At 38.9% G+C, this 18,307-nt stretch overlaps 2 protein-coding genes across 3 annotated transcripts; one reads left to right on the top strand and one right to left on the bottom strand.

Annotated features, from left to right (window-relative positions):
* Positions 1 to 6: 6 nt before the first annotated feature.
* On the top strand, positions 7 to 1,142 carry LOC111603015. Of its 2 annotated transcripts, none has more exons than XM_023320435.2 (2): positions 7 to 939; positions 1,063 to 1,142. In XM_023320435.2, exon 1 carries the CDS (start codon positions 112 to 114, stop codon positions 817 to 819), a length of 708 nt encoding a protein of 235 aa, XP_023176203.1. In that variant the 5' UTR covers positions 7 to 111; the 3' UTR covers positions 820 to 939; positions 1,063 to 1,142. The 2 variants fall into 2 exon arrangements, with proteins under 2 accessions (XP_023176203.1, XP_023176202.1); XM_023320434.2 differs by having other exon boundaries at positions 1,018 to 1,097.
* LOC111603012 (F-box/LRR-repeat protein 7) lies at positions 969 to 14,132 on the bottom strand. Its single transcript, XM_023320418.2, has 5 exons — positions 13,672 to 14,132; positions 2,940 to 3,794; positions 1,937 to 2,764; positions 1,687 to 1,866; positions 969 to 1,621 (listed from the first exon to the last, which is right to left on the bottom strand). The coding sequence occupies exons 2-5, from the start codon at positions 3,727 to 3,729 to the stop codon at positions 1,086 to 1,088; spliced, it is 2,334 nt and encodes a 777-aa protein (XP_023176186.1). The 5' UTR covers positions 3,730 to 3,794; positions 13,672 to 14,132; the 3' UTR covers positions 969 to 1,085.
* Positions 14,133 to 18,307: the final 4,175 nt, after the last annotated feature.

Below are 18,307 nucleotides of genomic sequence, written 5' to 3'. Positions count from 1 at the left end.
GTATCGATTTGCTGTGTCAGTCTGTCGATGAAAGTTACTCGATAATATTTATTCCAAATTTTAATTGTTCAACCTTTTCAAGAAATCTCAACAAATTTGCATTTTATAAAAATGGCTAGTTCAAATAAGGAGCAATGGCAAAAAGACTACGAGCATCTTGTCCGCCGGCATCACCATGATCAGAAGAAAGTAAAGCATCTATTGCACCAGATTCGTTGGCTAATTGTCAGGCATACGATCACAAAATATAATGTGGCTCTGGAGAGTCAGAGATATGGCGAGAAGGTAAAAAAGGTGGATGATATGCGCCTAAAACTGGAAGAGCTACTGACATCAAAAACAGTAAGACTCAACGACAAGAAAAGGAAACAGCTGCGCAAGCTGCAGTCAAAGCTGCCCGTCGAATCGCTCTTAGATCAAATTAGACTTATGGAGCTATTGCAGCAGGTGCCGACATTCTCTGATAACATAAGTCATCGGATGAATCACTTGCAAAGTTTTCATGGAAAGAGTTTGAAACAGATGGGTAGACAACAACGTGGATTGAATCGTATCAATGAGAAGACGCAGCTCGTTATCAAGGACATCAATGATTTGACGAAACTGATAACATTTTTGAAAAAGAGCCGAGCAAGTAAATGGGAAATCTTGCCCTCTCTTGTGCACAATTGGCTGGAACGCCAGCGCAACTTTGATCTGAAATGCACAGTTGATACGTCGAACAAAAAGCAACACAAAGCACTAGACGTGCGTTCCTTATACATGTTACGGCATATGTCAAAAATTATGCCAAACATTTATAATTACCTAGGGACTTAGGGGTTTATATGAAATAATTTATTATGCAAGAATTAGTCTAGAAGGCGCGCTACTTAAATGCTAGCAAATGCTCTATGGGCCTAAGCTAATCCTCTCCAGCCATATGTACAATATGCTTAAGTAAGTATTTACAGTACCGAACTACAATTATTACAAGCTAATAATATGTGTTTGTGTGTGCATGTATTTATTGTTTAGAACATCTTAGCTCATATGGCCTGCCTCTTTGCTTTAACGTGCCAGTTTTAGCTCCAGCATTATTTGGCTCAACAGAAGCCCGGATTCGTATGCTCAATGATGCAGCGTTTGCAGTACTTTTTGACCGCTCGATAGCCCTCGATGGATATCTGACAGTCCTGTATGTTGAGCTGCTGCAGGCCGCGGCAATAATAGGCAATGCATTGAACACCACGATCTGTTATCATATCACAATTGCGTAGGCTGAGCTTCTTCAGATTTGGGCAGCTCTCGGCGAGGGCACGCAGACCCGCATCGCTCACATCGCACTTGCCAATGTCGAGGGCGCGTAGGCGGGGACAGGACCGAGCCAGCACTGTGATGGAATCGTCGCTGACCGCCTCGCAGCCGCGTGCATTTAAATAGCGCAGCTTGTAACATCGCCGAGCAATAACCTTCAGACCCGCATCAGAAACCCGCTCGCATTTGGCCACAGAGAGATATCGCAGGGCGGCGCCCAACTTCGCAAGCTCGTACAGACCGAAGTCCGTGATGTTGACGCAATCCGAAACGCTCAGTTCCTTCAGCGAAACACAAAAGCTTGGCACGAATTTCAGACCCGCATCTGCCATGAAATTAGGATGACGTATGTTAACTTTGATAATTATGGTTCTTGCTTTCGCAGCTTACCAGTAATTTGAATGCAGCGTCGCAGATACAAATACACCAGCTGTGGACAGTTCTTGACCACAATTTTGAGGCCCATGTCGTCGATGGCCATGCAATCGGTTAGGTCCAGATATTGAAGGAGCAAACGACGCGGTGGTTCCACATGAGGATTTGGACTTATGCTGCTCACCTGACTGCAACCTACGTGCAAGAAGGTATATAATTAGATCAACTGGATTCTAGCATTTGAAAATAACAATTTCCAACTTACCTGTCACATCCAGATGCTGTAGATTGCTGCATTTGGTTAGCGCTTCGACCAATGCCTGATTGGAAACATCAACACAGGTCTGCAGCTGCAGATGCGTTAGCTCTGGACAGCGACGCGTTAGCAACTGTAGACCTTTGTCGGAGATGCGGCACCCATCGGCAAGCATAACGCGCTCAACCTCTGGGCAGGCGCCATTGCAGCTCTGTCCACACAACTGGCGGAAGATCATCTTCAGCGTCTTGTCGCCATTGAGATGTTCACCGCGCAGCGTGATGCACTTCCACAGCACAGGGCGCCAGGCGAGCTGCTCAAAGCGACGACAGACGCGTGCCACATTGCACAGCTCGCAGCTATCCAACCAGCTAAAAATGCGCACAACGGCCTCGTCGGGCAGGCGGTCAAAGTACGGTCCACAGCGAAAGGGACCCTTCCGGTTCCAGGGCGGCGGTCCGATGGCTGTGCCATTGACCGTGCCGCTGTTGTTGGTCAAGCCACGACGCGGAGTTGTGGTGGGAGTGCTGCTAGCGATGACACCGCCGCTAACAATGTTTGGGCTGCTATTCTTTGTATTGCTGTTCACTACTATGCCCGCCGTACTGCTCGGATGATGGCCAGTGGGCGATGGCGACACCAGTGTGGCATAGCCTTGGTCCAGGCTAGGTGAAAAACGACCCATATTGCACAGTCCATCGGAGAGGCTTTGCACTTTGGTGTGATGATGGTCCAGCTGGAAGGCATTGGCGGGCGAATTCGTGCTGCGATTGAGCAAATAGCGATCCGAGCCACTCGTCTCGCTGGGACTGGAGTTGCGCGGATGATGCAGGCGTTCTATGAAGATAAAAGCGAAGCATTAGTATTTCGTGAAGTCTTTTGTCGTTTCGAATGCAATGATTTTTAGGTTCTACAAGAATATTCTATGTCAAATACAACCAAGCAATAGCAATTGTCTACAGATTACCGAATATCATGTGATAGAATTGTACGATGTACGCTGTGTGCTCACCTGGTAATCGCTCGTTGCCGCTCCCGCTGCTGTAGTCCTCCAGGTAGTAACGCTCGTTCTGATACTGACTCGCCTCGGCTCCCAGCGGCAGAGCACGCAACGCGTTACCCAGATACAGGGACTCCATCTTCTTGTCCAGCAGATATTGGGCACTGCTGTTGCCATTGCTCAACACCGTGGGTACGCTGCAGCGTCCGCCTTGGGCTTGGCCACGTCTTCTGCTGCCGCCGCCGCCAACATTGTTGTCGCTGGAGTCTTCGGTATCGGCGCTATTGCCATGCAACCAGTCGAGTGTCAGAAAGTTGCGCGGCTGTGGCACTGGAGCTATGGTTCTGGTCGCCGGAGCGGGCAGCGTTTGCAGCTCCGGCGACTTCTTCAGTTGCGCATGCCTGCCCACAGAGGCGGTGGAGTGGGCGCCATAGGTGGAGGACTGTTCGTGTCGCGTGTGCCGGCCACGCAGCTCGAATGTGGCCGCCTTCTGTTGCACCATATGCAGCACAGCGGCTGTTGTGGCCGTTGTCGTTGGCGTCTGCTGCTCGCTATGCGGCGTGGAGCTGCGAGAAGCACGCGGATAGAGGTCGGCGCTGTCAGCTGTATCGTTCAATCCGATATTTGGTGACTTTCGTGACATCTTATAGGCTTGCGGATCCAACGGGCTGGAGCTCAAAGGATGCGGATGATGGTAATGCGCCGCCGCCAGTTGATCTCGCACCGCATTGCTAGTTCGTCCAAGCGATGCCAGTGGACACTCCAGATCTGTGGCACGTCGTGTGCCCGTCTTGTGTGACATTATTTTGTTTTTGATATTTATTTTATTGTGCCTTATACTGTGAACTTCGCTTTGAAGCTAGAAGTCTGCAAGGATAAAGAGTAATAATCAATGAATTAATAATCTACTTTGAAGAGCATAATGAAAAGTTGAGGAAAGTTTGCTAGGCATTAAATAAATAATAAATAAAGAAATTAAATTATTTCATGATTTTGGATACTTGGATATAAATGATCTATCAGCAGCAAAATTATGGGTTTATATGTTTTTTATCAATCAAAATAAATTGAATGTATCAAAAAAGGTAAAGACATTTATCAATCATCTGGGGTATGAATGTTGGAAAGATTCATAACCTCGCCATAGATTCAAATCTGTATTCTCATTTTTTGTTCAGTTGTCTGTGTGACTAGGCCACATATCTACCAAAGATAGCAGCAAATAATTAATAGAAACAATTAGTTAATTACGTTAACTAATGTGAGAGAAATTGGAATTTGCGCAATTGTAGGTAATTATTCATTTGAAAGAGTTTCCAGCATTCAATATAAAATATTAAATTGATAAATAAATATCATCAGAAATTAATTATTATTTAAAATTATTATATATATATTATATTTATATATTATATTTATTATATAAAATATGTTAACTTTGAGTTGCTTTTTTCAGTATTTAAAAGCCAGAATAATCAGTTTAATGTATCAAATTAACATATAACTTTTTAAGCCAAAATGAAAGTTTAGAAATTGTTCAAAAATATCTTTGGTCTTCCTTATAATATAAGTTAATTTTTAAAAATAATTACTGAGTATTATGCAGCTCATTTATTGAGAGCAAAATGAATATACTCTAAACTATTACATTTTTATGAATTAAAAATAAAATAAAGTGACACAAAAATATATATATGCAACAATCGAGTCCTTAAAGTTCTTAAAAAGAATATATTTATATATTTGCATACTATTATAATTATATTTAAGTTTTACGAGAATCATCTCTATGCAGCAGCAGCAATCAAAGAATGGAATTTGGGTCAAACGCGAAAAATAAATTATAGTAAAAAAATGTTCATAAATAATATTTAGCCTAAGCTTCAGTGGCCATGGGAATGAATTGTGCAGCGACTGCGTGGGCAGCGTAGAGTGAATTTTCGACGACTCCAATTGGCAACCTAAACAGAGATATTTGTATGCGTATGTGCCTACATGTGCGCAAATATATATACATATATATATATATATATATACATATATATATATATATATATATATACATATATATATATATATATACATATATATATATATATATATATATATATTTAGACTCTGATTTTTTTCTGGGAGTGTATTGCATTTGACCTTTACAATAATTGATAGTGGAATTCTAGCCAATTGATGCCCACGCCAGGCCGCACAAAGTTGAGATTTTGGTTAACCTGATTAGCTATTTAAATACGGCGCCTAATATATTTATATGTAGCTGAAATGTTTAACAATTTAACAATTAATAAGCAGCTCGCCCACGCCTCCAACCAATTATTCAGTTGATTTCTTTGCCTGCTTGATTTTACGGACACACGTATGCTGTCATATATGTCCCCCCGCCATCTTCAGTCATGGGCCTCAGCTTAAATATATATTTTTTCTATTTTGTTTTTGGCTTGAAACCAGTTTGGAGTGCCTCTTGGGATATTGGAAACTCTAATCATAAGCCAGGCGTGGGCTGTTCTAATGTTAGTCCGTGGCCATCTGCAGCTTGGCCTGGCCTGAAAGTCGGTTGCGGCTGCTGGCATTGTTTGTGTTGCTGTTGTTGTTGGTGTAACCTAAGACCTTAAAAAAATGATGTTGAAAGTAACCCAATTCGGCAAATAGAACAAGGGAACAACCATAAACATAACCATGCGCCACTTTAGTCCCGCTTGTCTATAATATTTGTTTTATTTGTTCATCTTCAGGCAGCTTTGCATAATTTTCTTACATACAAATAGACTCAACTATCTAAATAGAAAACAATAAATTTATTTCAAAATTTGTTGCTGTTGCTGACTGTGGCTAAATCTTCTTTAGATTTGTTTGGAATTTCTTGGGTTGGGCCGTCACGGTACACACAAACAAACACACACACCTCCATAGTTGTGGCAATTGTGTGATGGGTCGCTTTTTCATTTGCCTACCTAGAGTCAGTTTTCGGGGCATGTAAATCAAATGCTGCTTACAAGTGGCTCGATTTCGAATCTGAGCTGTGCATGAGTGTGTTTCTGTGTGTGTTTGGCTTTATTTTTATTGTAATCAAATTTGAAATTAATTTTTTCCAGCTATGCCATAAATAAACATTATAACAATAATAACACTAGGCCGCATTCATAACAACAACGTCAACTGAGCATTTGAGGCAACAATTCCAAAAATCAACTACATATATATTTATATATATGTCTTGTCATTTGGCTTATGGCAGCTGATTAATCTTAGCATCAGCATCTCCCAAATGGACGCCGCCTGTCGCGCCTCAAATGGAATGTCGCTCAACTGGTTCGCAGCGAACGTGTCCAAAAATGAGCAAAGGAATAGGCCCAGAGGCACAGCCAGATTTGGGAGTCCGACTCCATTTGAGAGCTTTTTGGTATTTTCTTTCCATAATTCACAATAGTTCGACAATAAATAATTAATAATCAAATCAGTCGCACAGCCGCGTGTGGACAAAAGTGTCAAATGGCTTATTGGGCAACACAGCATGCAATTTGCATAAATTTACATCTGTTGTTTCTCACTTACAGCCACAAATATTTATTAATCGGTATTCTGGGCTTAGCTTTAAAGGGGTTATCGCTAACATATGTACAACTTTTACTAGTCTCGATTTTAAAGCCGACAATATTTTTTTTCTTTTTATTGTAATGATAACTAATGGAATTTTTTTGTAAGTCTCTGACTTTGAAGTGATCAAAGAAGACTTGAATGAGTTTTCAATTATGTACTGTTGGCAGTCCAAATTTAGTTCATTTTTTATTTATTCTTTATTGCTATCAATTTAAATTTTATTGCTTTGCTATACATTTTTTCAAATATGGACCAGATAAACGGAAGTTTAGATGTTGCATTTGCTGGCAGCAGCTGCTTTCAGAATCATATAACTGGACCCTAAAAAAATATCGTTGTTATGTTGTATAGTTTAATGACTTTAATTATATATGAAATATGTTATAACTACTTTAAAAATTATTTAAAATATAAAAATATATTTTATTTTATACTTATATAAACCGAACTACGTTCTTTGCCTTAAAGTTGTAAATTTTTTTATTATTTCAAGTTTAAATTAAATATAATTTTTTATTCAAATTCAAACTCATATTTTGCACTTCTGTTCTTCTAAAAATATATATTATATAGACCTCTCCATTTGCCTTTGCTTAATTCCAATTCTTCCGTAAGCTTTGAAGTTTGTTCACATTACGAAATTGAGTTCGATGTTGCCTTGGCTGGCACGTCAATGGCCATTCAATTAAATCACATTTTTGGCCATACATTCTGTGGCAAAGCCGAAAGGCCAACACTTGAGCTGAGGCTAGTGGAAACTGGTCCTTGTCTGTGCTTAAGCTGCTCATATGCCAAGCCTCTCAGCGGGCTCAGCTGCTCAACAAGCAACAAGCACATAAAATATGACAACAACAAGTACTAATTATTTAATATGCTTAATGAACAAATGTCACCACGATGGTGGCCACAGTGGTGCAGCCACCAAAGTGATTCACATTGGCGCACAGTGGCTCAAATTGCAAGAGTAATTGTATTTTCCCATCAATTAATTTGAAAACTTTCACTTAAAATATATACTGCAATTGTGTAACTTAAACTAAAAATTAAATATAATAATAATTTAATTATTTGCAATTTCAATAAAAATAAAAATAGTTATATTTGTTTTCTTAAAATTACAGCATTAGAGTGCATAATAAAATTACATTTTAAATAGAATATTTAAAAATATTTAAAAATCAATTATTAAATAAATATCCAATCATAATTATAGCTTAATTATTTTGGTGGTCTTAGATAACATTTTAATGAAAGAAATATGTTTGAGATTTGCCTCACTGTGCAGCGTATAAAACTAATAACCGCTGTGCTTGCCATTTGTGTGGTGTTCGTTGTCTGCACATGGCTGAAATCTAACGCTAACACAGAAATTACTTGGCGCCACAAAACAACAACAGCAACAATAACAACAACAACAACAACAACAACATCACACATGCCAATGGAGCTCGGGGTATGGGCACCTTTTGGCCTCTATGGCATGGCACGCTGAGCGCCTGGCCCCAGTCTGGCCCGACAATCAACTATGTGAACGTGAGTGTGTGTGACTAGTTGTGTACGCGTGTGTGTGTGGCTACCGTGTTGCAATTTGCGCTCCGTGGGTTGGCTTTTTGCATAGTGTCAATTTTGATTTAGCAAAATGTTGCAGTTGCCGCTTGCTCTGTCAGCGCCCCGCCCGATTATTCCCATACAAATGGGACTCCTACACACACACACCGTTATATATGTATATATGAAGTGGACAGAAAGTGGGTGGCGCTGACTAGTTTTTGAGAAACAAGAAAAATATTTCTTGCCGCTAAGCAAAAAGTGGGTGCAGCTGCCGAGCTGAGCTGTTTGATTTTCTGCGTTTTGCTTCATAACTTGCATAAAATGCAATTTGTTTTGTATTATAAATGTGGCATTATGTGTCATTTTAATTATTTATATTTATTTTGACTAACAGATATATCGAAACAGTGTTTAAAGCTGAATTTTTCACAAATTTAAGTGTTCACCAAATAAGAGTTTATCTAATATTAATATCTATGAATTTTAGCTTTAGTTACTTCATTTTGTATATCTAAATTTCATTCAAAATAATTTTTTATAATAATTTTTAAATAAAAACGTAAACTTTGTAATCTATATTTTAAATAAATAGGCAAATCAAAGAAATAAATTTAAGAAAACACCAAAGATCATAAATTTATTCAAACTGTTTGAGGCTTTATGTAAATGGGCATGAAAAGAATTGAAAGTTGTCGAGGTTTGGCACAGTTAACGATGGGAAAGAGTGCAAAATCGAGTCCGAAACGGAATTTGGAATGTGTGAGATGAATATTGGAAATATGCTTAGGCGCATATTGGAAATGGTTTATGTAGATAGATCTATAGAAGACGATAGACAACAATTTGAAGATGATTCCAGTGAATGGCGCTCATTAAAAGAAGGTCTGAGAAAGTCCGACCGCATGTATAGTAAAGATAGAAAGTCGAATATATATTCAAAGCTGGCCAAAAATTCTCAGTAATACAACAAGGATTATATTTGTTTTTGCATTAAACAAATACTTAGTATTTAACTCCAAATTTCTTGTATCTTGATATTTTCAATGTTCCTTTAGGCTGTATGATAATCTGCATCCATGATAAGCTTTCTCTTTCTGCTGCGATCATCGAAATTAGTAATAGCCTACTTTTGACCACCAATTGAGAATATTTTTTAATGATTGTGTAGCATTTTATCATTATCTGAACTTAAATTTCACTCTGGAACGGCAGATTCATTAAAAAATGCAAAACATTTTTTAGCCAAACTAATTAAACCGAAACTTATATAATGAACCATGAAGAGTTGAGGCGAATGCCCTTTGCATGCCTTTGTGCCTCGCAATCTTTGGCTCCCTTATTCGTTCATCAGCGCGCGCGGCCAATGGATGAAAATTACCCGTCATTAATCAATGGAAAATAGTTACGATACTCAGCCTCTCTCGAGGTCTCTGTCTCTCTCTTTTCATCTCTCTCTCTCTGTCCGTCGCTGGGGATTACTTGCTCTATCTTATTTGAGTTTGATTGTTGCTGTTGGCTTGGAGGAATAATTCAAATTCCAATGCAAAGTCAAAGCAGACGAACCAGTTCGTTGCTTAAGTCTTTTGTTTTATGACCCAAATTTCGAACAAAGCGACAGGCGAAACAGTCAACTGTGCATAAACGCCACTTAACCTAAAATGTAATGTCCAACAAAACAAAATAAATCACAACAAGCCCAAAAGAAACGCAAAGAAGCTGACTTACCGCAAATTACATGCTGTGCGACAGCAACTGCAACAACAACAATAACAACAACAACAATAGCTTCAACCACTCTGAACGTGAATGATGGCGCATCTAATCCAAGACAGCGCATAAATCCAGGCCAAACTTAATCCAATAAAAATGTCGACTAAATGCAAACGCGACAAATGCTTGACGAACGAATAGACAGCGCTAATTTATTTAAAAGACTTGCCCGACTTTTGCCTAGCACGCGAGGAAGCGGTCTGTGGCTTGGCTTGTCTTGGCTTGGCAGCAAAATTTTAATTAAGACAAAATATTTGCAATTCTAACGATGACGACAACGAGCTGACTTCAACAAGCCAACAATTTGCCGCGCGCAATTTTTCAAATTACATTTCATTAAAGCGCGACAGAGAGAAAGAAAGTAAGAAAGACGCCGCAGCCGCCTGATGAGCAAGTGAAGAGAAAATACCCAGAGGAAAAAGCAAAGGAAAAAAAACGAATGTAAAGCACCGTTTTGTCTGATTTCTGCTGCACACACGTACAGAAATTTAGATGCTGCGAGGCAACAACGACAACAGGTTATCTGTATCTTTGTATCTTTTGTATCTGCGGGTTGCTAGCTGCTAGCTGCCCGATGATCATCGATGGCTGCCCGCATGCAACAACGCCCGCATAGGGTGACGTTTTGTGGCTTAGAACTCAACTCTTTTTGTTCTTTCTAATATGCCACACATAAATTGTTCTGTTCTACAAATTAAATTTTAAAGTTTTGCTCGCTGTTGCCCTGCTAAGCAGAACCAGAACAAACGCCACAGCAAGAACAGAAATGACAACAATCACAACAACAGCATTAACAGCAGCAACAACTACAACAACAATAACAACAACAACTATGTCAGTCACTTGGCAACATTGCCAACTAGCAGCGACAACATTCCAGCTACCTTTGCTGCCCGCCAGCCGCTCCCCTGCCGAATTCCCTCCTCTACATCTTTCAGTAGTCATCAAGCCCGTAACTAGCTGCAGCTACAAGTTGCCGTTTCTAATACAAAACTGTCGCTTGTGGCCGTGAGAGCTGCAAAACTGCACTGCAACTCTCTGGCTTTGCCGCCGTCTCTGGCTCTGGCTCTGGCTCGGACTCTGGCACCATCACTGGCTACGTCTGCGCCTCCCTCTCCATCTGTGGCCAATGCTGGCAGCGGCAGCAAAATAAAAAATAATAAAAAATACATCGCATTGCATTTCAGTATTGCTTATTGCGCCGTTGCAAGCGCTATGAAATCATATATTGTATGTGTATAAAAAAAGCCAAGCAACAAAAATTGTAGACAAGAAAGGTAAATCGGCAGACAGGCTCACTGCGAAGCATATATTACTCTGACTCTTCTTTATGAATCGTTTAATAATTGATTTCTTGAAATATTTAATTTTAATATAGGTTTAATTGAGGATCAAAATTGTTGACTATATATTAATTAATATATTAATTATTGATGATGAGCAACTAAAATCTTTCGATAATTGAGAAGAATTCAAATTAATTTTGCAAATATTTAAATATTTTAAATATTTTAAGTAAAATAAATATTTTAAGTAAAAGTCCGCTTGATCAATACATTGCATACGTCTTTTAATATTAAAATAGTCGTAAAGTCACAGACAAATATAATGCAAATATTAATAATATTCTCATTTACTCAATCAACAGATTTTGATTTAATACAACAAATTAAATGACAAAATTCATTCACTTAAATTAAATTTTTAAAACAAACCCGGTTGGTTAAGTAATTGAAAATATTATTAATTAAATTAAATTAAATTTAAACTTTTCATATGAACAATATTCCTTGCAATAATTAAATATATGAATCCAACAGTTTTATTTTCTTACAGAAAATCTTTCTTTTTCGGAGCTAGTCAAATCAAATTTCATACAAATTATTATGAAAAATCCTTAGCAATAAAGAATCTCATAACGTGATATATATTTTTTTTAAATATATAAATATAATTTTTTTTTAATTATATATCCGAACATAAAAGGCTATGGCCTGTCTCTAATATCATCTAACTATTAATTTGGTTAGTAAAAACTATAATTGGGGCAATCAGTATGTTGCCCATTGTATTGATTTGCTGGATATGAATTCGCAAGCTGCATGGCATAGTTATTGTAGCCAGCTAAAGTATTTAAAAGTTTATTGGAAATCTCATGAAATCGACGCGCGGCTTTTCCATGTCTGCGACGGCGTCGTTGACGATGTTGTCGGCTGCTTTTGGTTTGAAAGCTTTTTGGCTTTGATATCTGAAGCTTGGGGGGCCAGCAGTAGGGGGCTCTGATTGCGGCTGCGGGCCATGGCTGACTGGACTGGAACGGACGGGGCAAAGTTGGTCAGCCTCGGCTGGCTTGGAGCTGGCTTGTCATTGCAATGCGCATATGTTGACATTTTTTATAAAAATACTTTAAATTGTGGTTAAATGCATTAAATGGCTGTGCCAGGCGGGCTAAAACTATGGCCTATGATATTTTTTGTGAGACGATCAAGTTTGTCGCTTAAGTCTTTTGTTTAGCCACGGACATTTGGAAAGCTGGCCCGCAATGGCAAGCAGCAGCAGCCGCCACTTGTCTCTTGTGGATGCTTGGCAAGGAAAGTGCTTTGCTCAAATGTCATAATGTTATGTCAAATCTTTGACAGATATCAAATTAACAATTTATTAACATTTAACCTTTCGAGGCAAGATAGTACACGAAAAAAGACCATATGCTTTCCGCGTTGCTAGCAAAACATAGCGGATGCCTGCCAGGCATTCAAATAACAGACACAAAAACCAAGAAACCATTTGGCACACAGATGGAACAGCATGGGGTGAACATGTGCAGATATATAAAGATAGATATAGATATATATATACATATATATGTAAATAGATGTAGATAATTGTATGTATTTGAGTGGTATATTTCCAAGAAAGGGAATAGACAGAAAGTCGCACTGCGCCGATTGGGCTGTAATTGATGTTTGCTGCGACTGTTCGCATTGCAAATGAGTATTATAAAATTAAATTAAATGGCAATTATCATATCCGTTGCCTAGGCGCGCAGCCTGAATGGCCAATAATGAGAAACTAACTAGCATTGGTGGCTGCGTTAATGTTTATAACTTTTTCGCTCATTGCATTCAGATGTATGTGAGCCTGTGTATGTACCAGTTATGAAAGCAAAAACTAACTACAACAGCAGCAGCAGCAGCTTGCTGCATGCAGCCTGTTACTTATAATGGGCGTCTATGCAGATCAACCAGTTGCTGCAGCAGCAGCAGCAGCAGCAAACGCTGAGGCTGTCTGACTTCCTTTACGTATAATTTGCATGCGAAATTGCCAGGCAGCCAGAGAGGGTGTAGCTGTGTGTGTGTGTATCTGTGAGAGCGCGAACGAGTTATGGGCAAAGTGGTGCATATATAGAAAACCACAACAGCCGCACAGCAAAAACACAAAAAATACAACAAAAAAAATAAAAAAAAACAACAACAAATATTTCTTTGAAGGTGTGATTTTAATGTGACAACTTAGCAACTGGTTTGGACCAGTGCAGAGTCCCAGTCAAGTATCTGCAGGGAGAAGGAGGATGTGCAATAATTTACCAAGTTAAAGTCTGTCTAGGATATCCGTGGAGCTGCAATTATTCCTTTAGAATTTTACGTTCTGGCACCATAAAAAAAGCAAACGATTTTTTTTATATTTTTTTCAATTTTGCGTTTACTGAAGCCACACAAAAACAAGAGAAACAGAGAGATGCACTAAGAGAGAGAGAGGCAGCAAGAGAGAAAACCTGAATTTGAATTGCAATTTAATAAATAGCAGTTGCTACCTTTTTTATACACGTCACTCGTTTAGTTTTCATTTATGCATCGCACAGCTTTTCATTATTTGGCAGTTTTTGCGGCTTCATTAAATTCCGTTTTAAATATATATACACACTATATGTGTGTGTGTGTGTTTTAATTTCCTTTTGCTATTCCATTTCACACAATTTTTCTCTACTTTATTTTTATTGCAAGCAAGCTGGGATTGTGTGTGTGTGTGAGTGTGCACGTATGTGTGCGCTGATCTTTCACTGTGGCTCTTTTACTTTGCTTTATGTTATCTTTTTTGCTGCCTTTGCTTTGAGCACAGCAACAGCAACCACTACACGGACGCACTATACACACTCGCTCGCTCGCTCAATCACTCACTCACACATACGCGCAGGCAGGCACGCAACGTAATGCGGCGCCTCAAGACTCAGTTTCATCCGCAACGACACTGCACGAATTACAGCGCACGGCAACAGGTAAATGGCAACTGAGCATGTGGCCCGTCGCACAGTGACCGAGCCTCTTTGGGCTGCGGCCATGCTTAACATGGTGTGTGTGAGTCACTTCTCTGCATCTCTGCTCATTGACTCTCTCAACAAGATTCTCTTCTCTGCCAGCTTCGACTCTTTGCTGGGCGGCGTTGCCAGTAAAAATTAAAAATTGCTTAAAAACAAACTTGCCGCATCGAAGTGGCAACAAAAAGATAATAAATAAATAAATACATAAAACAGAGATAAATAAATAAATAAATAAATTAATGAATATATAAATAAATAAATAAACACATAAATAAATATAAAAATAAGTGAATAAGTAAATAATTAAAAAAGTGTAAAAAAAAATTTTTAAAAAAATGAATATAAAATATAATTATATAAAAGTTCATAAATATATATAAATATTTATTTTTTTCTTTTATAATATAAGTTGCGTTTCTCAGCCAATATTTTATATAACCAAATTACGGTGAGAAATCGCAATTTAAGCAATGAAGTTGTAAGTTTCATGCTTGAGTCTGCCCTACATTTTCCATTAATATTATATTTTTGGAAAAATATGTTTGTTTATTGTTTGGGAGGCGTGGCAAGCCGCACACGGCTATCTGTTCTATATCTATACTGTTAAAGGAAACAAAAAAATGGTTACGCCCTTAAACCTTTTATCATTCTCAGTTTTGGAGCCATATATTGCCCAAAAGTAATATATCTGTGCCTACTAAGGGCGTTAGTATTATCGCTAGACTCTCCACATTTAACGAACCAACAGTAACTATCCAGCCTATTGGCTCTTAATATGCCTCTTGTGGCATGGCAAATCGTAGGCCTTCCGAACCGCAGTATTGTTACTTGTATACTTTGTTATGAAAGTATGAGTACTCATAAATGTAGTTCTTGAAATTGCTTCAAAGACAACAAACGAAAAGACTAACTAAAGTGAGAAACCATATTAATTTCATTTTTAGTGAAACCGTTTCGCATTAAAATACTCGCTAGCTTAGTTATAAGAGTATATTGGTTTATGTAATCTGCTTCCTTCTGCTGGTCTGTTCTCTATAAAGAGTAAAGTGGTTGTATAACCATATAGAAGTATCTTCAGATCAGTCAGTTTCGGCGACCTCACTTGGATATTTTAAAAATATTTAATTAATAATTATTTTACGAACGTATAAGCCGGAATATTATTTGCTCTTTATTTTGAATATCCACCTAGACCATTCAGTTTTCAATCAATTTAAAGTTTGTTTGCTGGCATTTTGGGTTCTTGGTTCTACCTAGCCTCTGACAGTATCGAAAATTGCTCCCAATATAGAAAAAGCTTTTCCCTGCGCCTCGTTGATGTTCAAGAAGACATCACCCGTGGACTCGCCCACATGTCCAACAGCTTCGACAGTATTGCCCGTTGCGATGACCACGTCTTTTAACTTATTTTTAAGCTTATCCACGCTGATAAATGAGAGTGCGCTGTGCGGAAAATGTAACAGGAGCAGAACTGCAATTACAAAGCAATATTTCTGTTATATTGAGTATTACTTCAACGCCCCACTTCAACGTACTGCCGAAGATTACGTAAGCCTGTAGATGCCTGGCCATATTTGCAGTGCGCGATTCAGTGTTCAGGTTGATAGCAAAAGTAATTCTGATGTCTGCTTTTGGCAGATCTTAAAAGCTACTTATTCGTTAATCGCTTTCGTTATGCATCGTGTAATGTTAATTTTGAATTTAATTCAAAATAGGCGGAACTGGAACCATTTGGACTCATCAGTGTTAGACTAGGTTATACCTTATGCTCGCCTTTTATTGCTTCAAATATGTAAATTATAAGCTTTACGAAATTAAACTTATCATTATGATAGGTATTTCCAATTTCAAGTCTCTCAAGATCTGACTAAGGTTATATATTCTATATAGTTTATGGACTTTTGTTAGTCTGCAGCGGCTTCATTGTCTTCCTTATATTAAATACTATTCTCCTATTTCCACTTATGTAGGCTCCAAGAGAAAAACTTCCTAGTTTATTTAGGAAATAAAATGTTTGTAAATTTTACTTTAAGTCGCTTTACTCTGCTTAGCCGTATATCCGCTGCTTTCAAGTTTCAGATAGTTTTCAGCGCGGCTGCTCCTTCAATGGGAGATTGTTTGGTGAAAATTCTGTGCTACTTTTGCACTGGTCGCATGCTTGAGCAGGCCACTCAGATAGCCAAGACATTTCACCATAGCCTTAATAAATATCTCCACAAGCCAAACGGCTTTGCTCGAAGAGAAGCGCCGAAAGAGAGCGGGAGAGAACCAGAGTTTATCACAGAGCCGACCATATGTGAGTGTGCAAAGAAACTCATCGAAAATGTTATTGTGCTCATGGCCAACAAACAGTGGAACGGCAACGGTCGAGGAAAGAGGCTAAAGAGCACCGGGCAATATGTAAATGTGCATCTGTATGTGTGTGAGAGCTAGGTTACATGCCTCTCTCCCAGCGATCAGTCGCTCGCTTTGGCTCTTTTGTTTGCAATGGAATTTCTTTCTTTTCATAAACATGTTTCGAGCGCACATTCAATGCTAACGTTGTTGTTGCTGTTGTGGTTGTTGTTGTGGGCTTATTACAGCATTTATGAGGCAGGCGGCTTGGGCAGCATTTGCTGAAGGAGCACTCGCTCAACCGCACACACATAAGCTAAAGTGGTATAAAACAAGTTCAGCAGCCAGCGTCCACGGCTCTGTCGCTGTCTCCGACTCGGGCTGTGGCTGTGGCTGTGGTTCTGTCTTCGGCTTCGGCTTGGCTTTGGCTTCTTGAATGACTGCGGCGCAGGAATGCAGTGTTGTAAATAGTTGCAGCAACGACGACGTCGACATTGTTGGCTTGGCTTGGACGCCGAATCAGAGCAAGTCAAAGCCAGAGTCAACCAAGGCAGCAGATCGCGACAACGATCAGAGCACAGAATACAGAGCCACAGACACAGCCGAAGCTGAAGCTGAAGCCACAGTCAGACTCAGAGCCACAGCCATGGCCACGACAACAGCAGCAGCAGCAGCAAAAGCAGCGACAGCAATGAAAATTGCTGAGAGCGCCCCGAGGGCTTCCACTTGGACTTGGCCTGGGCCTGGATCTGACCAGGTCTTAAGTCCGGGCTGTTTGTTGTTGCCAACAACATTGACCACGATCGATAACACTTACACACATACACACACACGCACATGAGTGCCTCACATGCTAGTCACTGTTTATGTTTATGAATTGTATTGCAGATATTCACATAGGGACGGGAGTACGGCATTATGCGTTTATCTCAGAGGGTTAATATTTTTTCTAGACCCCGCATTCTGGACTTGGTAATTAAATCGCAAGAAGCTGATAATGATGCAACACACGAGCGCATTCGGACAACAGCAAAAGGGTTTCTCCACTCCACACTCACTCACAATTACAGCCCCAAATATGCCCTCTAGGAAATTATTCATGATAACACAGATTGCATTGATTGATTGCGCGCGCCTTCCCTGGGCTCGGCACAGTTCGGCTGGATTCAGACTCCGTTCGGCGGCGCGGTTGCCCTCCTGGTAGCAGCCACTCGGCCTGAGTTATTTGAGCTATTAAATGTCTGTGATTTGCCCATAAGTTACTGCTCCGATCTCTAGATCAATTGCTGGCAGCCCAGGCGCTTCCACATGTGCCTGGTGCCCCTGTGGTTACTGTGTGCACCGCTCCACAAATTAGTGAAAACCGAAACGATTATTTCAACTCCGCGTCTTCTTCTTATTCTCAAATATATAAAGCGAGAAAATCTTTTTTTTAATTACAAAATTAAAATTAATTTACAAAATTTGTAGAACTAAAAATATTTTAATAATAATTATAAATGAAAAAACTTATTTTTAGAATATTAAAAAATGTAATAGCCATAAAACAGCAAATAAATATTTATTTTATTTATTTTTTAAATTTTTGTTAATTAAGAAAGTAAATTTATCTTACAAGATTTTTGAAACTTAAACTATTTTAGTAGAATTATAAATGAAAATACTTTTTTTAAATATTAAAAAAAATGTAATAGCCAGAAGACAAAAAAAAATATTTATTATTTTCAGAAAGAGCTATAATATATTTAAGTTTATTTATTTTACATTTAAAATAATTATTATTGATTTTGTTTTATTT

Source organism: Drosophila hydei, unplaced genomic scaffold, assembly GCF_003285905.1.
Source record: "Drosophila hydei strain 15085-1641.00,03,60 unplaced genomic scaffold, DhydRS2 tig00000063-arrow-pilon, whole genome shotgun sequence".
Lineage (NCBI taxonomy): Eukaryota > Metazoa > Arthropoda > Insecta > Diptera > Drosophilidae > Drosophila > Drosophila hydei.
This window is presented reverse-complemented; position numbering and strand designations above follow the sequence as displayed.

Bases quoted from the DNA above. Each gene is read 5' to 3' on its own strand.
- LOC111603015 (XM_023320435.2), top strand. From the start codon at position 112: ATGGCTAGTTCAAATAAGGAGCAATGGCAAAAAGACTACGAGCATCTT.
- LOC111603012 (XM_023320418.2), bottom strand. From the start codon at position 3,729: ATGTCACACAAGACGGGCACACGACGTGCCACAGATCTGGAGTGTCCA. The intron at 2,765-2,939 runs GTGAGCACACAG...TTATCTTCATAG, and splicing joins CGGCAACGAGCGATTACCAG to AACGCCTGCATCATCCGCGC. The intron at 1,867-1,936 runs GTAAGTTGGAAA...TCTTGCACGTAG, and splicing joins ACAGCATCTGGATGTGACAG to GTTGCAGTCAGGTGAGCAGC.